Genomic DNA, 25,514 nt, shown 5'->3' with positions numbered 1-25,514 from the left:
AAGCCAACAATGTATCTAATCAGGATCAAATCGCATGAGCGGCTCGTCAGTCATGTAGCAAAAATGTTCTCCAATTTCTAAAGACCGTGTTTAAAGTGTAAAATATCAAGCCTTCTTGGTCATAAGGCTTTGATAAAATATTAGGAATCATTGCCATTTTTATGTGTATATCAGGATCGTAAATTTTCTCACGCCGTATCATATCAGGGGTGCCAAAATCCAACCCCTCGTCCATGTCATGACACCTGGGTAGTCACACAAGTAGAAGGTTGCCTGTTGGGGTGAAATATGGTTGGGACCTTGTGTGTCCCGTGGCCACTACGGTAACCACGAAAGCCCAACAGGAACCCTGAAAACAAGACGGCTAAAGGGGGTCTGGTGAAAAAAACAAGCACTCAATGGCAAATCAGGTGGAGAAGGTGATGGCTTGTAACCCAACAAGCTGTGAAGGCAGATGAAGGCTGCACCAGGTGCTCAGATCCCGATTGTCTGGGATTTCCCAGCCATCAAACCAGGCTGAGGATCTGTCAAGGACCATGTGTTTGTCAGCGTCCAACTATATTCTCACGTTTCTTGAACCCATGCACAGGCGCCTCTAGATTGACCCGGGATGTACAGTAGTGTTCAGAATAATAGTAGTGTTATGTGACTAAAAAGATTAAACCAGGTTTTGAGTATATTTCTTATTGTTACATGGGAAACAAGGTACCAGTAGATTCAGTTGATTCTCACAAATCCAACAAGACCCAGCATTCATGATATGCACACTCTTAAGGCTATGAAATTGGGCTCTTAGTAAAAAAGTAGAAAAGGGGGTGTTCACAATAATAGTAGCATCTGCTGTTGACGCAACAAACTCAAAACTATTATGTTCAAACTGCTTTTTTAGCAATCCTGTAAATCACTAAACTAGTATTTAGTTGTATAACCACAGTTTTTCATGATTTCTTCACATCTGCGAGGCATTAATTTTGTTGGTTTGGAACCAAGATTTTGCTCATTTACTAGTGTGCTTGGGGTCATTGTCTTGTTGAAACACCCATTTCAAGGGCATGTCCTCTTCAGCATAAGTAACATGACCTCTTCAAGTATTTTGACATATCCAAACTGATCCATGATACCTGGTATGCAATATATAGGCCCAACACCATAGTAGGAGAAACATGCCCATATCATGATGCTTGCACCACCATGCTTCACTGTCTTCACTGTGAACTGTGGCTTGAATTCAGAGTTTGGGGGTCGTCTCACAAACTGTCTGTGGCCTTTGGACATAAAAAGAACAATTTTACTCTCATCAGTCCACAAAATATTCCTCCATTTCTCTTTAGGCCAGTTGATGTGTTCTTTGGCAAATTGTAACCTCTTCTGCACATCTTTTATTTAACAGAGGGACTTTGCGGGGGATTCTTGCAAATAAATTAGCTTCACACAGGCGTCTTCTAACTGTCACAGCACTTACAGGTAAATCCAGACTGTCTTTGATCATCCTGGAGCTGATCAATGGGTGAGCCTTTGCCATTCTGGTTATTCTTCTATCTATTTTGATGGTTGCTTTCTGTTTTCTTCCACACATCTGGTTTTTTGTCCATTTTAATGCATTGGAGATCATTGTAGATGAACAGCCTATAATTTTTTGCACCTGCGTATAAGTTTTCCCATCTCCAATCAATTTTTTAATCAAACTACACTGTTCTTCTGAACAATGTCTTGAACGTCCCATTTTCCTCAGGCTTTCAAAGAGAAAAGCATGTTCAACGGGTGCTGGCTTCATCCTTAAATAGGGGACACCTGATTCACACCTGTTTGTTCCACAAAATTGACAAACTCACTGACTGAATGCCACACTACTTTTATTGTGAACACCCCCTTTTCTACGATTCACAGGATTGCTAAAAAAGCAGTTTGAACATAATAGTTTTGAGTTTGTAGCGTCAACAGCAGATGCTATTATTGTGAACACCCCCTTTTCTACTTTTTTTTTACTAATAGCCCAATTTCATAGCCTTAAGAGTGTGCATGTCATGAATGCTTGGTCTTGTTGGATTTGTGAGAATCTACTGAATCTACTGGTACCTTGTTTCCCATGTAACAATAAGAACCTGGATTAATCTTTTTAGTCACATAGCACTACTATTATTCTGAACACTACTGTACATTTTCGCCGCATCCACCATCCCGTCCGGGAATCGATGAAAAGACGATCTTCCTTAGCGCCAAGGGATTGCCACGACAATCATATCAGCACCCCAAAAATCCATATCGTCTGACTGTAATGGCAAACACCAGCTTGTGATCTGGGGCATTGTCCTGATGAAACAAGACACATTTGTATGGTTTCCTGAGCTTTTGGTCTTCACAGCCTTACAGCACTGCTTCAGCAAGCTATGGACTTGGCCTTTTAAAACATGATCTACACAATGCACTGCATCACAGAAAAGGGGCATCATCAGTTTTCCTGCAGACAACACAACACTGGTCTTCTTTCCTGGGGAGATGTTTGTTACGTCCGCCAAGGGTGTAAGAAACTCATTGGTGTTCATTTATTTGTCTGTCTGTCTTTCTGTAGAATTATGTCAAAACTAACGCACAGATTTTGATGAAATTTTCACCACAGATAGATATTAGGGCATGGAAGAACCCATGAAATTTTGGATGTCATCCAGATCTGGATCCAGATTCTGCATCAAGTTTCACTTTATATAGGCTCTGAAGGATTACTGTTAGCAGGATTACATCAAAACTACTGCATGGATTTTGATGCAATTTTCACCACAGATAGATATTAGGCCATGGAAAACTCCACTGAATTTTTAAGATAATCCAGATCTTGATGCAGAATCTGGATCAAGACGACTTTATATAGGCTTTGAACGATTAATTCAAAACTACCACAAAGATTCTCACCAAATTTGCCCCACAGATACTGTAGATACTAGGGCATGGAAGACTCCACTGAATTTTTGAGGTTATCTGGATCCAAATCTGGATTCTGGATCAAGATTTCCCTTTATATTGGCTTTTAAAGGATTTCTTCAAAACTACTTCACAGATTCTCACCAAATTTGCACCTCATATAGATATTAGGGCATGGAAGACTCCATTACATTTTGGAGGTGATCCTGATCTGGATTCTGGATCAATATTTCCCTTTCTATAGGCTTTGAAGGATTACTTCAAAAGTACTTCACCACTTCTCACCAAATTTGCACCACAGATAGATATTAGGACATGAATGAATCCACTGAATTTTGGAGGTGATCCGGATCTGGATTGGCTCATGTCAGATATCTCTGATTGCTCTTGTTTGTTTTGTTTTCTGCATGTGCTTCAAAATGCTAAAGACTTTACCTTGAGACGATGAATCTGGTGCAGTTCTAATGAGGGGTCGGAGGATACAGGACCTTTGAGATTCCAGGTTCTGGATGCAAACTGTTCTCGAGTCTCTCATGGGAGTGTCAAAGAGCATTAGGTCTCTGATTGATTGTCAGTCTTCTACAGTGTCATCCATCACCGTGAACACGATCAATGTTTTCCTCTGTGCTGGCACTTGCAGACCTGGGGTCATCTTTGGTGCTCCCATTACTCCTCTTAACTTTGGCCACCCATTTCTGAACTATAGATAAATCTGGCATGTCATCCCCCCATAAAACAACCCCTCTGGCATGTAGTCAGTAACTGACTGTCAAATAAAACAACATACAATTTAATAGGTTTCAACAATGTTTATTTTTTATTTTGACACTGAGCTGGAAGGGGGCAGCACGGTGGCTTAGTGGTTAGCACTGTTACCTCATAGCAAGGTCCTTACACCCCATGACTGCTGGGACAGTCCCCCTCGGTTGGTGTATGCAGGTGTATAAAATGCATGAATGAATGAACTGGAGGTGACTCTAATAACAAAGTAAGTAACAGAAGGTTTTCATTTAAAAAATAAAATAAACTTTTGAGAAAGGCATCTTAAAATGCTTAATTTTATAAAAAATAAAGTGAAGTTAGAGTTTTCATCAGGCATAATTTGTGGTTATTTTTACTCTTCTGAGAGTATACGGCCTAGTTGCATGTAATATTTCCACATCATAGCTCTCGAATATAAAGAATTTCTGAACACACCGTGTTTTGATAACTTTGCTTGAGTCGGTAGTTGTGTGAAATGTTGCTAATGGAGGCGCTTTACTGTTTTGCTCTGCCGATCATTAAACGTGTAACATTGCGCGAGGCACCAGGGATGGAAGGATGGAAAGACATCTCTGTGCTCACAATATCATTTATTTACCATCACATATGCCCACCCTCTAAAAACTCCTCATTCTTCTTACAATTAAGAGGACAATACGTTAAAGCGCATCACAGAAACATATCTGTGTTTGCCTCCTGACTCACTGACTCAACACCCCCCCCCCCCAGCAAGGTCACTCTACGTGGCACTAATGACTGCAATCAATTACCCGGTGCAGCACAAAATGACAATGAAACTCCCACATCTCTGCAGCCTTCAAGCTTTTTCGCTCTGCCTCATAAAGGTCATTTGATTGTAATGAAAACCGAACAGGTGATTTACTTCTTAGCAACGCTGAAACGTCAGTTCTTCCAGAAATGAATCATATCCAAAAATTGCAAGGGCACTCATTAGAACACATAGACCTCCTTCTGGGGCCAAAATGCCTGAACTCGCCTATATAATTGCAATTAAGGCTCCAACTAATGATGGATTTATGGATTACATGATTAATCATCAATAAAACATCACACACAAAAAAAACTGTCCATCACTGTTTCGGTGACAGAAAAAGATAACTTTGTTTTAAATCAAAGCGACGGTCTAGCCCACAGAGTGTTTTGCCTATTGCACCATGAGCTTGTATGTATGTGCCCCTACCTACAGTTGCCTAGCAACTTTGACAACTGCAAACCATAATCTAGCATAGTGGGCATAACCTATATTTAGTAATCATTTTCAGTACTTTTTACACTTTTGTGTACCACCAAGCAGTCTGCAAGACACATTGTTGCAGACTGGTTAGGTATTTTCATAATGGGTGGCTTGGTGACTGGCATATCGCCTATATAACAATAGCACTGTCACTGTAGCTAACATCATGAAGTTATTGATACCTGCTGATTAGCACTTCTTCTTCTTTCATCTGCTCCCGTTAGGGGTTGCCACAGCAGATCAGTCGTCTCCATCTCATCGTGTCCTCTGTGTCTTCCTCTGTCACACAAACCACCTGCATGTCCTCCCTCAGCACATCCATAAACCTCCTCCTGCTTCGTGGCTCGATCGTCAGCATCCTTCTCCCTATATACCCTGGGTCCCTCCTCTGCACATATCCAAACCATCTCAATGCCGCCTCTCTGACTTTGTCTCCAAACCGTCCCACCTGAGCTGTCCCTCTGATATGTTAATTCCTAATCCTGTCCATTCTCATCACTACCAAAGACAATCATAACATCTTCAGGTCTGCCACCTCCAACTTTGCCTCCTGTCTTTTTCTTAGTACCACTGTCTCTAAGCCGTACATCACAGCTGGTCTCGCTACTGTCTTGTAAACTTTCCCTTCACTCTTGCTGATATTCTTTGGTCACAAATCACTCCTGGCACCTTTCCTCCACCCACTCCACCCTGCCTGCACTCTCTTCTTTGCCTCTCTACCACACTCTCCATTACTTTAAACAGTTGAACCCAAGTATTTAAAGTCTTCTAGTTTCGCCACCTATCCTCCTTCCTTGTAACTGCACTATTCCACTGGGCTCCCTCTCATTCACACACATACTCAGTCTTGCTCCTGCTGACTTTCATTCCCCTTCTCTCCAGAGAATATCTCCACATCTCAAGGCTAGACTCAGCCTGGTCTCTATCACTACAGATCACAAAGTCATCTGCAAATATCATAGTCCATGGAGACTCCTGTCTGATCTGAACCGTGAACCTGTCCATCACCATTGTGAAGAAGAAAGGGCTCAGAACTGATCCTTGATGTAATCCCACCTCCACCTTGTGTTGGGAAAGTGTAGGTACACGGACCCACAACAGGGGGCGCAAATGAACGGACAATGGAGTAGGTCAAATAACAACACTTTACTGTTGTGAATGTGCACAACAAATACAACAGATTACAACAATAGACCAGAGTCAATTCACAAAGATGTCGTGTGGGCAGGCTCGAAGATAGGAGACGCCTGTCCAAAGCAGAACCGGAACCACACGATTTCCTCCGCCACCAGACCCCGGGAATACTGGAGCCGCCAAGTCCCGAACTCCCAGGTGGCCACTGCCTCCGCGTGTCGGACCTGGTACTGCTGGCGAGGAACAAAAAGCAATTAAATGAGGGCGCGTTTGCACCCAAGAATCCGTATAGCAGGAAAGCTACCTCCACCTCTCGTTGGAAAAATAGTCCACAATAACAACGCACAAAGTCACAAAGAATACTGTCAAACAGTCAGCTGAGGTACGTTACCTTCCAGGTAGAACGATATCTCGGCAAAGAGGTGGAGACGTCGTCCTGCTGATATACTCCTGCCGATCAGATGATTGGTAACAGCTGTTGCAGGTGATGCGTGACAGCTGTCACCCTGGCTGCTCCTGTGAGGCGGCTGCGCCCTCTGGTGCCTGGAGCCCGCACTCCAGACAGGGCGCCCTCTGGTGGTGGGCCAGCAGTACCTCCTCTTCTGGCGGCCCACACAACACCTTGAACGAGTCTGTCATTCAACTGTACATCTCACCGCTGTCACACTATCCTTGTACATGTCCTTCACTAACCTCACATACTTCTCTGCCACTCCAGACTTAAACAATACCACAACTCTTCTCTGGGCACCATAAGCATTCTCTAAATCCACAAACACACAATATAACTCCTTCTGGCCTTCTCTAAACTTCTCCATCAGTATTCTCAGAGCAAACATTGCACCTGTTGTGTTCTTTCTAGGCATGAACAAAAAATAAATAAAGATCCGCACAGCCAGTTAGCTCCCAAACAAATCTTTAAGAACACCAAGGGTGATGTTTCGGGCCTAGCCCTTCATCAGACATCATGACTGTGCCTGGACGCACCTGTATATAAACTGACGTTAATTGATAACATGTGACCAAGTGCAAAAAAAAAAAAAAAAAACCCACACATTTGTACTCTTTTACAATCATAAACATCAGGTAGGGTTCATGCTGTATATGATAGTCAACTTCTAGTCCACTTCGATCCTTAAAGTATCAATTTCATTGGAAAGCCCCAAATTTGCAGCCAAATGGGCTTGAACTTCCGATTACAGATTTGTACCACTCTTCACAAATCAAAAATTAAGTAAACCAATGAATTCATGTACACAATTAAAAACAGCTATGCATGTAATCCAATAAATTTGATTACAGTCAAAAAAATGAAATCATTATTGATTAGATAAAATCATACACTGCATGAGAGTTCATGCTGCGTATGATAGTCAGCTTTGTTTCTCAAAATGTCATTTTCATTAAGGAACCCCAAATTTGCAGATTACAGATCTGTGCCACTCTTCACAGTTCCAAAAGAATCAAGCAAACAAATTAATTCATATACAAACCCGAAAACAACCATGCATGCTGTCAAGTGGATTAGACCTCGGTCAAAAAAAAAAAAAAACGCACACACATTTATACTCTTTATACAGTCATAAACATCAGGTATATACCATCATAAAATACTGTAAAAAATTATTGGTCAGTGGACCAAAAAGGCCAAAAAAAGGAGAAAAAGACGGTGCATCCATCTGGTGCAAATGCAATCGACACAAGATGCTCGAATAGAACATTAAATCTATGTAGAAACATTGAACAACACAACAGGGGCATGCTCGCAAAGGACAACAAAATTGGCACTAGTAATGATGACAAAACTGCATAAAAAATCACAAAAAAGGTCTGATATCAAAATCCTCGTTGAGTCCTTTAGGATTGAGAGTGTCCAGAGTGTAGATCCAATAACTTTCTCTTTTAAGTAAATTTTGATTAATATCACCACCACGGTTCGTGAGTTTTACTTGTTCTATCCCAATATACTCAACAAAAATGGGAGCAACACTTTTGGTTTTGCTCCCATTTTGTATGAGATGAACTCAAAGATCTAAAACTTTTTCCACATACACAATATCACCATTTCCCTCAAATATTGTTCACAAACCAGTCTAAATCTGTGATAGTGAGCACTTCTCCTTTGCTGAGATAATCCATCCCACCTCACAGGTGTGCCATATCAAGATGCTGATTAGACACCATGATTAGTGCACAGGTGTGCCTTAGACTGTCCACAACAAAAGGCCACTCTAAAAGGTGCAGTTTTGTTTTATTGGGGGGGGATACCAGTCAGTATCTGGTGTGACCACCATTTGCCTCATGCAGTGCAACACATCTCTTTCGCATAGAGTTGATCAGGTTGTCAATTGTGGCCTGTGGAATGTTGGTCCACTCCTCTTCAATGGCTGTGCGAAGTTGCTGGATATTGGCAGGAACTGGTACACGCTGTCGTATACGCCGGTCCAGAGCATCCCAAACATGCTCAATGGGTGACATGTCCGGTGAGTATGCCGGCCATGCAAGAACTGGGACATTTTCAGCTTCCAAGAATTGTGTACAGATCCTTGCAACATGGGGCCGTGCATTATCCTGCTGCAACATGAGGTGATGTTCTTGGATGTATGGCACAACAATGGGCCTCAGGATCTCGTCACGGTATCTCTGTGCATTCAAAATGCCATCAATAAAATGCACCTGTGTTCTTCATCCATAACAGACGCCTGCCCATACCATAACCCCACCGCCACCATGGGCCACTCGATCCACAACATTGACATCAGAAAACCGCTCACCCACACGACGCCACACACGCTGTCTGCCATCTGCCCTGGACAGTGTGAACCGGGATTCATCCGTGAAGAGAACACCTCTCCAACGTGCCAAACGCCAGCGAATGTGAGCATTTGCCCACTCAAGTCGGTTACGACGACGAACTGGAGTCAGGTCGAGACCCCGATGAGGACGACGAGCATGCAGATGAGCTTCCCTGAGACGGTTTCTGACAGTTTGTGCAGAAATTCTTGGTTATGCAAACCGATTGTTTCAGCAGCTGTCCGAGTGGCTGGTCTCAGACGATCTTGGAGGTGAACATGCTGGATGTGGAGGTCCTGGGCTGGTGTGGTTACACGTGGTCTGCGGTTGTGAGGCTGGTTGGATGTACTGCCAAATTCTCTGAAACGCCTTTGGAGACGGCGTATGGTAGAGAAATGAACATTCAATACACGAGCAACAGCTCTGGTTGACATTCCTGCTGTCAGCATGCCAATTGCACGCTCCCTCAAATCTTGCGACATCTGTGGCATTGTGCTGTGTGATAAAACTGCATCTTTCAGAGTGCCTTTTATTGTGGACAGTCCTAAGGCACACCTGTGCACTAATCATGGTGTCTAATCAGCATCTTGATATGGCACCACCTGTGAGGTGGGATGGATTATCTCAGCAAAGGAGAAGTGCTCACTATCACAGATTTAGACTGGTTTGTGAACAATATTTGAGGGAATGGTGATATTGTGTATGTGGAAAAAGTTTTAGATCTTGAGTTCATCTCATACAAAATGGGAGCAAAACCAAAAGTGTTGCGTTTATATTTTTGTTGAGTGTATCTTAAGTTTGGGATCAGTTTTTTATGATGTGCCAGTGCCTTTCTAGGCATGAAACCATATTGTTGCTCACAGATCTTCACCTGTTTTCTAAGCCCATCTTTTACTACTCTTTCCCATAATTTCATGCTGTGGCTGATCAACGTTATGCATCTGTAATTACTGCAGCTCTGCACATCACCCCTGTTCTTAAAAATACAACCAGCACCTCCTTCTACCTCCTCAGGCATCCTCTCACTATCCAAGATTTTATGAAACAATCTAGTTCAGGGGTGGACAACTTGTTCCAGAAAGGGCCAAGAGGGTGCAGGTTTTCTTTGCAGCCAGTTACTCCACCTGGTGATTTCACTGATTAACTGATTCCATCTGCTCAAAGTGATATTAATCAGTGAAAGCACCTGGTGGAGTCAGTGGCTGCAAAGAAATCCTGCACCCTCTTGGCCCTTTCTGGAACATGTTGCCCACCCCTGATCTAGTTAGAAACTCCACTGCCATCTCTCCTAGACATTTCCATGCCTCCAGTGGAATGTCATCTGGTCCAACTGCCTTTCCATTCTTCATCCTCTTCATAGCTGCCCTCACATCATCCTTACTAATCTCTTGTACTTGTTGATTTAATCTTTCCACATCATCCAGCCTTATCTCTCTGATTTTCTTCATTCATTAGCTCCTCAAAATATTCCCTCCACCTTCTTAACACACTCTCCTCACTTGTCAGCACATTATCATGTGTATCTTTTACCACCCTAACCTGCTGCAGACGCTCTCCAGCTCTGTCCCTTTGTCTGGCCAGTCGGTCAATTTCAATTTATTTTCATTTATATTGCGCCAAATCACAACAAGGGTGCCTCAAGGCGCTTCACACAAGTAAGGTTTAACCTTACCAAACCCCAGAACAACAGTGGTAAGGAAAAACTCCCTCTGAGGAAGAAACCTCAAGCAGACCAGACTCAAAGGGGTGACCCTCTGCTTGGGCCATGCTACAGACACAAATTACAATCATGCAAGTCCTTTTCTACATCCTTAATATTCAACTACTTGTATAGCTCACTATAAGCCTTTTCCTTGTCTTTGCACCTTACACTGCATCTCCTTGTACTCCTGTCTACTTTCTTTATCGCTATAACTTCTTTCTTCTTATGCCTCCCTGGGACATCTTTGTTCACCACCAAGTCTCCTTGTCTTCCTTCCCACTGTCAAATGCCACACCAGTACCTTCCTCGCTGTCTCCCTCACCACAATCTACAATACTTTTCCAGTTGTCCAAAACGGCTTCCCCTCCATCCAGTGCCTATCACCTGCTCACTACATTTCAGACAACAGTCTTCCTCCTTCAGCTTCACCATCTGATCCTTGTGAGCTCTCACTCTCATCTTCTTCTTTACCTCTAAAGTCATTCTACAAACTGTCTAGCGACACTCTCTCCTGCCACCACCTTACAGTCTCTAATTTCTTTTAGCTTGCATCTCCTACAAAAATGTAGTCCTCCTGTGTGCATCCTTCCTCCACTCTATGTTACCTGCGCGCCTCACTTTTCCTTAAAGTAGGTGTTCAACACAGCCATTTCACTTCCTTTTCGAAAATCAACTACCACCACCCTTCCACATCTTTCCCTTGGCAAATCATCTACCTATTACTTCCTCATCACCTCTGTTCTTTCACCAACATGCCCATTGAAGTCCGCCTCTATCACACTCTTTCATGCTTGGGCACACTCTCCACCACCTCATCTAACTCACTCCAAAATCTTCTTTCTCCTTCATCTCACAACCCTACCTGTGGGGCATATGCACTGATAATATTCATCATCACCCTTCAATTTCCAACTTCACACTCATCACCCTGTCAGACACTTGCTTAACCTCCAATACAATCTTAACATACTCTTCCTTTTAAATGGCCCCAACACCATTTGTCTTCCTATCTACACCATGATACAACAACTTGAACCCACTGCCTATGCTCCTGTTCTTACTTCCTTTCCACTTGGTCTCTTGCACAAACAATATGTCTACCTTTCTCCTCTCCATCATGTCAACCAGCTCTCTCCCTTTACCAGTTATAATGTCATCACTGATAGTCCCAACTCTCACTTCCACCCTTGTAGTTTTCCTCTTCTCCCACTGCCTGTGGACACATTCTCCGGGCTGGCGACAGGCACACAGAGTGTACTGGCTGCACACCTCATGTGGCTGAGATTTGACAAACTTTAAGGTTAACGCCCTGCCTCCTTCTACCCTCCTCATTTATCCAGGCTTGGGACCGATACTCAGAATGCACTGGCTGCGCACCCCATGTGGCTGAGTTTGCTGATTAACACTAATATACAAACTAAATAAGTGTAAAATGTCACTCAATGGAAACACAGGAGCACAGACTTCTTAGATGTTATTGCAGTTAACCTCACAGAAACTAATATTATTGCAGTTGTGTGTAATAAAATGCTCTTAAAGAACAAATACGGTCATGGGACCCTCAAACCCACAGCCCGTCCACTTTATTTGGTGATACCATCATTAAATGCATCCATTTCATCAGGCGGTTGTTTCAGTCAGTATTTTTAATCCTGACCCTAACTGTATCCCCCTTCTGGCTGTTTGCCGTATTCTTTCTTTTCCAAAGTGTGGAGGTGACCAAGTTTGCAGCTGGTTGTTTCTTAGAGACCTGAAAATAGGATGAATCACTCCTATGCCCAGGGGGTATTCTAGCTACAGCTATTAGCTGTTAGCTTACTAAAAGGGCATATATTTTGATCCTTATTGATTTCCATTACTGGCCAGGCTCAGCTGTTTTGATCACTGTGTGTAAGTATTTTCATGTTTCCCTCCACACACAGAAGTAATCGTACTGTGAAGTCGTGGTGTGTGGTGTAATGGAGCGGCATGGTGGTGACGCTCGGTGTGGGCTTGCTAAATTGACTTCCCAGCGGGGTTTACATTCAAAGCAGTTTTTGCACTTAAGGCTGGTGTTGAGCACACTGTGTGTCTTTCTTTCTCTCTCTGTGGCCTGTCAATACGCTGCCATGACAACTAATACAGATTAGCAGGTCATTAGCGCTGCTGAGTGGGCCTGTAATTATTTTGCTCTGATCTTTTTCACTTGTTAATACCTGTTGTTACTGTAACATGTTATTTCTCACTCATTTTTTCTTTGGTTTATTTTTTATTTGGCTTATCTTTGCCACGTTTTACAACCCAGTTACAATGAAGTTGGGACGTTGTGTAAAATGTAAATAAAAACAGAATACAATGATTTGCAAATCCTGTTCAACCTATATTCAATTGAATACACCACAAAGACAAGATATTTAATGTTCAAACTGATAAACTTTGTTTTTATGCAAATATTCGCTCATTTTGAAATGGATGCCTGCAACATGTTTCAAAAAAGCTGGGACAGTGGTATGTTTACCACTGTGTTACATCACATTCTCACTGCCTTTACGGCTCGGTTGGATCAAATGACTGAGCAAAATATCCTCCTGAACCGCAGGGTGGAGGCTCTCTCCGCACAGATGGCGGCGAGCGCTCAGGGCGCTGCTGCAGCTCGTCCTCCTGCCGACCCTGTGCAGGATATAAATGTTCCAGTGGTGGTTCAACAACCCCTCCCACCATCCCCTGAAGCATACATAAGCCCTCCTGAGCCGTACGGAGGTTGTGTGGAGACGTGCGCGGACTTTCTTATGCAGTGTTCGCTCGTCTTCGCACAACGTCCCGTCATGTACGCGTCAGATGCTAGTAAAATAGCTTATGTGATTGCTCTGCTTCGGGGTAAAGCACGCGCCTGGGCTACGGCGCTCTGGGAACAGAACTCACGGTTGTTATCAGCATACACTGGGTTTGGGGGGAGTTCAGAACAGTGTTTGATCACCCTAACAGAGGAGAGACCGCTTCAACAGTGCTGCTGTCAATGAGACAGGGACGCGAGAGCGCAGCCGCTTATGCAGTCAACTTCCGCATCGCGGCTGCGAGGTCCGGCTGGAATAACGTTGCGCTCCACGCCGCCTTCATAAACGGACTGTCGTTGGTTCTGAAGGAGCAGCTGGTAGCTAAGGAGGAACCGCGGGATTTAGATGGGCTTATCGATCTCGTTATACGGTTAGACAATCGGTTGGAGGAACGCCGTCGGGAGCGAGGCGAAGGACGTGACCGGATACGTGCCGCCCCTCTCCCTTCCGGGTTCGAAAAGGGGCCGCCCTCCCCACGCTCCACAGCCGCAGCGCTTTGTGGGGCAACAGCTCCCCCTGCTGACATTGTTAGGGAAATGCACAGGGCCAAAATGGGGAGGCTGATCCGTGGAGAGTGTTTTCTCTGCAGCTCAACTGAGCACACACAGAGAAACTGCCCCAAACGGCCAAACGACAACACTCGCCCTTAGAGACTGGGCTAAGGGGGGGTCAAAACATTCAAGTAAGACACACACAAATTGCCACACGACTCCCAGTCACAATCCTGAGCGGGGATTTAACCCTTCAAGCCCGAGCACTGGTGGACACGGGGTCAGAAGGGAATCTGCTAGACAGCAGATGGGCAAGGGAGGTAGGGCTCCCTCTGGTGGCGCTTCCTTCGCCATTGCAGGTGCGGGCACTAGATGGCACCCTCCTCCCTTTACTCACACACAAGACACAACCAGTAACTCTGGTGGTGTCTGGAAACCATCGGGAGGAGATTGAGTTTTTTGTAACTCCTTCTACCTCCCACGTGATTTTGGGCATCCCATGGATGTTGAAGCACAATCCCCGGATTGATTGGCCGTCTGGGGTGGTGGTTCAGTGGAGCGAAACCTGCCATCGGGGGTGTTTAGGATCCTTGGTTCCTCCCGGTTCACAGGCTAAGGAGGAGGTCCCTCCCGATCTGACGGCAGTGCCGGTTGAGTACCACGATCTTGCTGACGTCTTCAGCAAGGATCTGGCACTCACCCTTCCCCCGCACCGTCTGTACGATTGTGCCATTGATTTGGTTCCAGGCGCTGAGTTCCCGTCCAGCAGGTTGTACAACCTCTCACGACCTGAGCGCGAATCAATGGAGATCTACATCCGGGACTCATTAGCTGCCGGGCTGATCCGGAACTCCACCTCCCTGATGGGGGCAGGTTTCTTTTTTGTGGGCAAGAAAGATGGCGGACTCCGTCCATGCATTGATTACAGGGGGCTGAATGAGATTACGGTTCGCAACCGATACCCGTTGCCATTGTTAGATTCCGTGTTCACCCCCCTGCATGGAGCCAAAATCTTTACTAAGCTGGATCGTAGAAATGCGTATCACCTGGTTCGGATCCGGAAGGGAGACGAATGGAAGACGGCATTTAACATCCCGTTAGGTCACTTTGAGTACCTGGTCATGCCGTTCGGCCTCACCAACGCCCCCGCGACGTTCCAAGGCTTGGTTAACGACGTCTTGCGGGACTTCCTGCACCGATTCGTCTTCGTATATCTGGACGATATTCTCATCTTTTCTCCGGATCCTGAGACCCATGTCCAGCATGTATGTCAGGTCCTGCAGCGGTTGTTAGAGAACCGACTGTTTGTGAAGGGCGAGAAGTGCGAGTTTCACCGCACGTCTTTGTCCTTCCTGGGGTTTATAATCTCCTCCAACTCCGTCGCCCCTGATCCGGCCAAGGTTGCGGCGGTGAGAGATTGGCCCCAACCAACAAGCCGTAGGAAGCTGCAACAGTTCCTCGGTTTCGCTAATTTCTATAGGAGGTTCATTAAGGGCTACAGTCAGGTAGTTAGCCCCCTGACAGCCCTGACCTCTCCAAAAGTCCCCTTCACCTGGTCGGATCGGTGCGAAGCCGCGTTCAAGGAGTTGAAATGATGGTTCTCTACTGCGCCAGTTTTGGTGCAGCCCGACCCTAAACGCCAGTTCATGGTTGAAGTGGACGCCTCTGACTCAGGGATAGGAGCCGTGCTGTCCCAGAGCGGAGAGACCGATAAGGTTCTTCACCCGTGTGCCTACTTTTCACGCAGGCTGACCCCGGCTGAACGGAACTATGACGTCGGCAATCGAGAACTCCTTGTGGTGAAAGAGGCTCTTGAGGAGTGGAGACACCTGTTGGAGGGAGCGTCTGTGCCATTCACGGTTTTCACTGACCATCGGAACCTGGAGTATATCAGGACCGCCAAGCGGCTGAACCCCAGGCAAGCCCGCTGGTCACTGTTCTTCGGGCGTTTTGACTTCCGGATCACCTATCGCCCCGGGACCAAGAACCAGAGGTCGGATGCCTTGTCCCGGGTACACGAAGAGGAGGTCAAAACTGCACTGTCGGATCCACCGGAGCCCATCCTGCCTGAGTCCACTATCGTGGCCACCCTCACCTGGGACGTGGAGAAGACCGTCCGGGAGGCCCTGGCACGGAGCCCGGACCCAAGAACAGGTCCGAAGAACCGTCTGTACGTCCCACCAGAGGCCAGAGCTGCAGTCTTGGACTTCTGTCACGGTTCCAAGCTCTCCTGTCATCCAGGGGTGCGAAGGACTGTGGCAGTTGTCCGGCAGCACTTCTGGTGGGCGTCTATGGAGGCAGACATCCGGGAATATATCCAGGCCTGCACCACCTGTGCCAGGGGCAAGGCAGTACACACGAAGGCCCAAGGACTCCTCCAGCCGCTGCCGGTGCCTCATCGCCCCTGGTCCCACATCGGCCTGGATTTCGTCACGGGCCTCCCGCCGTCCCAGGGCAACACCACCATCTTCACGATAGTGGACCGTTTCTCCAAGGCGGCCCACTTCGTGGCCCTCCCGAAGCTCCCAACAGCCCAGGAGACAGCAGACCTCCTGGTCCACCACGTTGTCCGTCTGCATGGGATACCCTCCGACATCATCTCAGATCGTGGTCCCCAGTTCTCCTCACACGTCTGGAGGAGCTTCTGCAGGGAACTGGGGGCCACCGTGAGCCTCTCGTCCGGGTACCATCCACAGACGAACGGACAGGCAGAGCGGGTCAACCAGGAACTGGAACAGACCCTCCGCTGCGTCACATCCGCGCACCCGACGGCCTGGAGTAACCATCTGGCCTGGATCGAGTATGCGCATAACAGCCAGGTGTCTTCGGCCACCGGCCTCTCCCCATTTGAGGTGTGTTTGGGGTATCAGCCCCCGTTGTTTCCCGTGGTGGAGGGAGAGGTCGGTGTGCCCTCGGTCCAGGCCCACCTGCGGAAGTGCCGTCGGGTGTGGCGCTCCGCCCGCTCTGCCTTGTTGAAGGCCTGGACGAGGGCGAAGACCCATGCAGACCGCCGGCGATCCCCGGCCCCTGCTTACCAGCCCGGGCAGGAGGTGTGGCTTTCCACAAAGGACATGCCCCTCCAGGTGGACCCCCCGAAACTTCAGGACAGGTACATTGGCCCCTTCAAGATCCTCAAAGTCCTCAGTCCTGCCGCAGTGAAGCTCCAACTCCCGGCTTCACTGTGGATCCATCCGGTTTTCCACGTGTCACATATCAAACCTCATCACACCTCACCTCTCTGTGCTCCCGGACCGGCGCCCCCTCCTGCTCGGATCGTCGACGGGGGGCCGGCTTGGACGGTGCGCCGGCTCCTGGACGTCCGTCAGATGGGTCGGGGGTTCCAGTACTTGGTGGACTGGGAGGGGTATGGACCCAAAGAACGCTCCTGGGTGAAGAGGAGCTTCATCCTGGATCCGGCCCTCCTGGCCGACTTCTACCGTCGACACCCCAATAAGCCGGGTCGGGCGCCAGGAGGCGCCCGTTGGGGGGGGGGTCCTGTTGTGTGTGGGCCGCCAGAAGAGGAGGTACTGCTGGCCCACCACCAGTGGGCGCTCTGCCTGAAGTGCGGGCTTCAGGCACGAGAGGGCGCTGCCGCCATGGACACAGCCGGGGGTGACAGCTGTCGCTCATTACCTCTTGACAGCTGTCACCCATCTACTCAACATCATCTCACTCCATAAAGACCAGACGTCATCTCCACCTCGTTGCCGAGATATCATACTTCATTGGAGGTAATATCCTCAGCCTTTTGTAAATCTGTTTATTGTGAGTGTTTGCAGGAGAACCGGTTGTTTTTGAGGAGGCTGTGCAAGACGGCGCTCCTTTTCAGCTGAGTGTGAGGTGGAGGTGGCATTCCCACCGTTATTGTTACTGGGTGTACACACACCCACACTTGACTGTCTTTGTTCTTCGCCAGCAGTACCAGGTCCGGCAGTCGGGGACGGTGATCACCTGGGAATTCGGGACTTGGCGGCTCCAGTATTCACCAGGTTCTGGGGCGGCGGAAATCGTGTGGTTCCGGCTCTCCTCAGGACAGACGTCTTCTATCCTCGAGCCTGCCCACACGTCACCTTTGTGTATTGACTGTTGTGATATTCTGAGATTGTCTGTATGTTCGTTGTGCACATTCACAACATTAAATTGTTATATTTTGGCTCATCTATTGACCGTTCATTTGCGCCCCCTGTTGTGGGTCCGTGTCACTACACTTTCCCAACATGGGCGACAGGTCTGGACTGCAGGCAGGCCAGTCTAGTACCCGCACTCTTTTACTATGAAGCCACGCTGTTGTAACACATGCAGAATGTGACTTGGCATTGTCTTGCTGAAATAAGCAGGGACGTCCATGAAAAAGACATCGCTTGGATGGCAGCATGTGTTGCTCCAAAACCTGGATGTACCTTTCAGCATTGATGGTGTCATCACAGATGTGTACGTTGCCCATACCATGGGCACTAACACACCCCCATACCATCACAGATGCTGGCTTTTGAACTTTGCACTGGTAACAATCTGGATGGTGTTTTTCCTCTTTTGTCCAGAGGACACGACGTCTACGATTTCCAAAAACAATTTGAAATGTGGACTCATCAGACCACAGCACACTTTTCCACTTTGCGTCTGTCCATTTCAAATGAGCTCGGGCCCAGAGAAGGCGGCAGCGTTTCTGGATGTTGTTGATGTACGGCTTTCACTTTGTACAGTAGAGTTTTAACTTGCACTTGTAGATGTAGCGACGAACTGTGTTAACTGACAATGGCTTTCTGAAGTGTTCCTGAGCCCACGCGGTCAGATCCTTTACACAATGATGTTGGTTTTTAATGCAGTGCCACCTGAGGGATCAAACGTCACTGGCATTCAGTGTTGGTTTTTTTCAGCCTTGCCACTTATGTGTAGAAAGTTCTCCAGATTCTCTGAATCGTCTGATTATATTATGGACTGTTGATGATGGAATCCCTAAATTCCTTGCATTTAACATTGAGAAACATTGTTCTTAAACTGTTGGACTATTTTTTTTCATGCAGTTGTTCACAAAGTGGTGATCCTTGCCCCATCTTTGCTTGTGAACGGCTGAGACTTTTGGGGATGCTCCTTTTATACCCAATCATGAGGGTCCTCAGTTCCCAAACACTTATTGAGTGTTGTTAGAAGGAAAGGTGATGTAACACAGAGGTAAACATACCACTGTCCCAGCTTTTTTGAAAAGCGTTGCAGGCATCCATTTCAAAATGAAAATATTTGCACAAAAACAATAACGTTTATCAGTTTGAACATTAAATATCTTGTCTTTGTGGTGTATTCAATTGAATATAAGTTGAAGAGGATTTGCAAATCATTGTCTTGTGTTTTTATTTACAATATATATATATGAAATATATATATATATATATTTCATTTATTCTATATACCCGCTTACTCCAATGAAGGGGGGGGGGGGGGTTACAGGGGTGCTGGAGCCCATCACAGCAGTCACAGGGTATAAGGCAGGGTACATCTTGGATCGGACGCCAGTCTGTCGCAGTGCCACATATAGACAGACAAACACATTAACAGACACACACCTACGGCCAATTTAAAGTCACCAGTTCACCTAACCTGTATGTCTTTGGAATTGGGAGGAAGGCGGAGCACCCAAAGGGAACCTACATGAACACAAGGAAAACATACGAACTCCACACAGAAAGTCCCAGGCGGGAATCAATCCCATGACCTTCTGGCTGTGTGGTAACAGTGCTAAGCCACTGTTCCACGACATCATCTTGTCATATCATATCCTATGGCATTTTTCACTTCGGCGTTCACTTCAGTTTGGTGGCTTCAGGCCTTCAGCCTTTGCATATGGCCACTTTGCCACTCTCCCTCTATTCCTGCCAAATCACCATTAAAAAAGTTCAGGTTTTTGGCTGAAGCTGTCAATAAGGTGAGGGATATTGGATTTGATTCGAGGAATGCAACATTTCGAACATAACAAACATGAAAAACGAACAAGGGAAACTCGAAATGAGATCTCATGAATGATTATTCAGAATTCTCGAGAATGGTTGAAAAAGGAAGAGGAAGGTAGTGAGACATATAAAGATGGATCAAGCAGCTCGTGAAGGAGAGAGGGAGAGTGATTGAGAGGATGAGAGGGAGGAGGTGTGGAAAAGCAGCCACTAAGAGACGATTCTACTGGACCGTGAGATTGATTACTCTGCTTCAGAAAGAAGGGAGATGGTGTGAAAGAGAGGGACCAGATAGAAATGAGGGAGGAATAAGAGAAACTCCTGATGAAAGGAATCATTGTGCATGCCACCAGACATGAGAAATGTGCCAGCTGATAAAGGGAATGATGCAGTTTTATCACACTCCTTCCATCTTAAAATGCCAACAGTGGAGGCATCTTTGCACATTTCAGCTTGCGCAGTATCTGTAAAAGCATCTATGTGATTTTTAGCCCCCACCACCCATCCATCATCACTTGTGTATTGTTAAAAAATGTGTTTTTCCTTTGTGCATGTGCCAGAATAAGTGCCAGGTTACCGCTGCATCAAAAGAGTTCATAACTGTAATGTATTAATCCACTTCTAAACTAGGATTATTGTAGATAGGTTGACTTTCAGACACCAAAAATCCACAGACACCGCAAACACCAAAAGTAAATGGACTGCATTTATATAGCACTTTTCCATCTGCATCAGATGCTCAAAGCACTTTACAAATAATACCTCACATTCAGGGTGCTGCCATGCAAGGTGCCCACTACACACCGGGAGCAACTAGGGGATTAAGGACCTTGCTCAAAGGTGCCCTTAGTGATTTTCCGGTCAGGCTGGGATTTGAACCGAGGATCCTCTGGTCTTAAGCCCAATGTTTTAACCACTAGACAATCACCTCCCCTCCTTGTACAAACTGTAGTATAACCATAGCACACCAGTAGCATAACATCAGCACAACCATAGCTCCTACGGAAAAACTTCTGATGATGTGGCATCATGTATGACAACAATTTGGGCTTCATGGAAATGCAAGGAATTAGCAAAGTATGTCAGAGGTCACGAAGATTAAAAAAAATTTACAAATATCTTGAAATATCCTAGTTCACAAAGAACACCCTCCTGGAACCTCTAAGATGTTTCAAGCTAATGACAAGGTTTCAAAAAAATGACCTTCCGGGATGCATATCCATGAACATGGCAATGGGGCTTTTAAGCTAGTGCGTTCATAAATGTAATATAGCATTCATAATCCATTTGATCAATAGTGCAAATTTCCCAGCAACAGCGAACTGATGCATTTTCATAAGCCTATATTGACATTTGGAATGGATCGCCTCATGGCGGCTGTCATGTTGCCCCACTATGTTGATACAGGAGCCTAAAATGGAAATAATTCCTCCACCTTTTGCACTTTGCACCACTGCTGGAAGACTAAAGAAAAAAGCACAATCATTGGTTGCTCTTCTATACACTATTATACAAATAATGAATGTTGGAGTTCAATGGAACGAATATTTCATGAGGTAAAAGATGGAACATACCATTCAACGAGGCGAGCCAAATTTAAGAATTTGTTCCATTGAAAGAATGAATAAAAACATTCATTATTTATTTCATATAACAGCAAAAATAGATCCTTGTCATTTGATATTTTATTAATTTATAAATAACAGAAAAGTTACTTACATTTTGGTGTGCATCACTGGTGCTTAACAGTCCAATATGAACTTTAAATAGGAGTCCAAAATTGTTCTCATTCAACTTGCAAAAAACAATCCTGACGATGTAGTCTGTGATGCCGTTGGTGCCGAATTCAATACAGTCTGCCATCTGCTTTCCTCACTCCAGTGAAAAATCGCATCAGAAATTTGTCCAGCTGTTCATCCTAACTTCATCTCCTTCATCTTAACAGCTCTTCATGCCTCAGACGGCTTACGGTGTGGTGGATTTGATTTTTTGTGTTTGAAGAATTAGCACCGTCAATTAGCTCCTTCAAATCGTTGTCTGGCAGCAAAACAAGCTCCACCACATTTAGCTAAATACCACACCCAGCAGTGTGAACATGTATGGTGGTCAGGGCATGCAATAGCACGTTTCATATAGCACCAAAATTGCACACAAATGAAACACAATGGTAAATTGTACAAATAACCCACCAATCAAATGGCAAGGATCTACTTAGCCTTTACATAATAGTTGCTAGTTGCTAGTACAGGCTAACAAGTTTAAGAACCCTATCTTTTGCAAAATAGAGCACTGTCCATGTTGCCTATAAGACATGACAAGTGAGCATGAATCTTTTTCAAAATCCTGACCAGCGAACACATAACACACCCTGCAACCTCACACCAAGATGACGCTAACTCCCACACGCTGTAGTTTTACATTCAGCCATGTTGACCTTAAATCTGTCTGCTTATGATCTGTCACTGTGTGCAATTATAGCAGCAATTGCGAATGTCGCTTAAAATACCAGTGACGCTTTAGGCCTGCCGCAGCACCTGTATTGCTAACCAAGTAGAGGAGCTCATTATGGAGTAAAATGTATAAAACCTCCATGTTCAGCTCACTTTGACATTGTGGTATCAGACGGATGGGACAGGTATGTGGAGTCTGGCTGAGAAAATGATACCAAAAATGACTGAAAGTGGAAATTAATCTTTTCCTGTGAGAATGTTTGACTTTCACCTTCACTTTCTCAGCTGGAGTGTGGCTTATTTCCCAGCTTGTGTTGAGTCTAAGGGGGAAAAGAGGGAAGTAACCAGCAATGGTAAACAGAAAGTGGTCCGAGTCGAGGCAAAGATGGTTCTATCAAGAGAGTTTCCTGGGATATCTGCTTCCCCCAGACCACAGAGTTCTTATCACAGGCAGTGATTGAATGATAGGGTAAGCGGCTGTGGCACAGTGCTGCCTGTTTGCTATCGGGCTGATGTTATGGGCTGTAATGAATGGCAAGTCTAAAATATTGCAAACACGTTTTGCTGCTTCTCAAATAATACAATATGCTGGGACATCAGTCCACCTGTTTATCTCATTAATGTGATTTCATTGTGTTTTGATTTATGTTGCCACTAACTCTTCTTTTTTTCCCTCATTTTGTTCTAGATGCTGTCAGAGAGCTTTGAGAGATCCTACAGGCTACGATGGGACAAACTGAGGTCCTAACTATGGCAGGCCAACCTCCTTTTCAGTCACAACACCAACACTAGACTGCAGAACTCACCATTACTTCAAATTAATATCTTTCATATTGCGGAGGCAGCCTCAGGCTGTGCCGCCACAAGTACGACAACCCATGAAGGCATGGCCTCGACGTTTCCAATGCTGCTGCCACTGGTAACACCAGCCAAGTGAACAGTGATGCCTTCAAAGGTCTCCTGCTTGTACGTGCTGACAGTCGTTTGCTGGGCCAGTGCTCTGTGGTACCTGAGTGTGTCACGCCCTTCCACGTCCTATGTGGGTCAGATTAATATCCCCATTCGTAAGACAGCCAAGCTGCACAAGAATGCCACCTTCAGCAACATCCGTACACGCTCCCTCAACCCGCATGATTTTGGCTATCTCATCAATGAGGCTAAGAAGTGCGAGGCAGAACCCCCCTTCCTGGTTATCCTGATCAGCACCACCCACAAGGAATTTGATGCCCGCCAGTCAATCCGAGAAACATGGGGTGATGAAAGCACGTTTCCAGATGTGCACGTGGTCACACTCTTCTTGTTGGGCCGCAGCACAGATGCAGTCCTCAACCAAATGTTGGAGCAAGAGAGTCAGATATTCCATGACATTGTCGTGGAAGACTTCATTGACTCTTACCATAACCTGACGCTTAAGACGCTGATGGGAATGCGATGGGTGGCCACTTTTTGTACAAAGGCCCAATATGTCCTCAAGACGGACAGTGACATCTTTGTCAACATGGAGAACCTTATCTTTAATCTACTAAAGCCCACCACCAAGCCTCGGAGGAGATACTTCACTGGCTATGTCATTAACGGTGGGCCAATCAGAGACATGCGCAGCAAGTGGTACATGCCCAGAGATCTGTATCCAGAAAGCAAGTACCCACCATTCTGCTCTGGTACCGGGTACGTCTTCTCGGCAGATGTCGCCGAGTTGATCTACAAAACCTCTTTACACACTCGGCTGCTGCACCTGGAAGATGTATACGTGGGCGTGTGTCTCCGTAAACTGGGCATCCACCCGTTCCAGAACAGTGGCTTCAACCATTGGAAGATGGCTTATAGCCTTTGTCGCTATCGCCGAGTCGTTACTGTCCACCAGATCTCCCCAGAGGAGATGCACCGCATCTGGAACGACATGACCAGCAAGAAACACCTGAAATGTTAGCAGAGCAGAGAAGTTGTTGAGGTCTTCTTTTCAGATGGTTTTCTTTTGTTGGCTAAGCAATATATTGTAAGACTGAGTTGATGGAACAATTTTGACAAACCAACCAGGGATTTGCTTCTGTGCAGATTGCTTTGCCAACGTCAATCAACCAAAGCGACCTCCTCAGTGTTACTTTTATTTACATTTGAAGGTGTCTGCAAACCCAGCAAACATAAATTAGGTGCAAAGTTGAGATTCCAAAAACTAAGTTGTTCCACTTGCCAATTATCACCAGGGGCACTGGGATGACTTTTCTTGAAAGTTACACAAGTGCAACCAAATAAGTTTCTGCTGAACATTTATTTTCGACAAAACATTCACTGTTCTGACTAAACTGCAAAGGTGACTGACCCTTATCTTAAGTCATTAGCATTTTGGGTTTTTTCAGAGTTGGAATTCTGAATGTTCATCATGCCCTTTCAGTTCTTGTGCTTTCTTGGTCAAGTATGGCTATTGGTTTATCTGCCAGTGTGGTAGTTGTTGCTATGGTAAAGACCAGTGGTGGGCACAGTAAAAACTCAAATTTAGCTTCGATAATTGTATCCACTGCTGAAAAGTTCACTGTGATAAAGCCAATAAACCGCTACATCGTTTAGCTGAAACTTCCATTAACCATTAACATTAATTGAATGAAGTTAGGGTTAACAGCCAAGCCAGCTGAAGTGGTTTGGGCATCTGATGAGGACACCCTCTGGTCATCTCCCTAGGGAGGTCTTCCAGGCATGTCCAATTGGGAGGAGTCCCTGGGGAAGACAAAGAACACATTGGAGGGATTATATTTCCCAGCTGGTTTGGGAAGGCCTGGGGATCCCCTGGGGAAGAGTTACAGAACTTGGCTGAGGAATGGGAAGCGTGGGATGAGCAGCTTGGTCTGCTGCCATGGCGACTTGCAACCCAGATAAGCAGCAGAAAATAATTGAATGAATATATGAAGTTGGTGTTGTCTTTCATTTTTTGGCTCTAAAACCCTGAGAAACAGACTTACACAAACATTAGCATACTGAGGACAAAACATGGAGGTTCCCAAAAAGGTTCAACATGCCAAGATTAGATGATGATTAAAATGTACACAAATTAAATGAGCAAACAAAATTAAACACTAGTTTCCATTCGGCATAGTTTATAAATAATTAATTAATGGATTTATTTTTGTTTTTCCTCCTACTGCTCACGATGCTTGTTGCCTTTGCTTTATGTCAGTCTCATTCATTGGTTTAGCGTATGGAACAAACATGATTTTAAGCTGTGTAAACCTTTTTGACCATTAAACATTTAATAAAAATG

General features: G+C 45.6%; 1 protein-coding gene across 1 annotated transcript in view; it reads left to right on the top strand.

The window, feature by feature from the left end:
- The window catches only part of LOC117515783 (beta-1,3-galactosyltransferase 1-like), a 181,295-nt gene extending 155,990 nt beyond the window's left edge, over positions 1 to 25,305 (top strand). The window contains exon 2 of the mRNA XM_034176512.1: positions 22,950 to 25,305. Coding sequence (XP_034032403.1) covers positions 23,205 to 24,191 — 987 coding nt within the window. The 5' untranslated portion in view covers positions 22,950 to 23,204 and the 3' untranslated portion in view covers positions 24,192 to 25,305. The remainder of the gene's footprint in view (positions 1 to 22,949) is intronic.
- Positions 25,306 to 25,514: the final 209 nt, after the last annotated feature.

This window comes from Thalassophryne amazonica, chromosome 1 (genome assembly GCF_902500255.1).
Source record: "Thalassophryne amazonica chromosome 1, fThaAma1.1, whole genome shotgun sequence".
In the NCBI taxonomy this organism is placed as follows: Eukaryota; Metazoa; Chordata; class Actinopteri; order Batrachoidiformes; family Batrachoididae; genus Thalassophryne; species Thalassophryne amazonica.
Note: the sequence above shows the minus strand (reverse complement) of the source record. Positions and strands in the feature narration are given on the sequence as shown.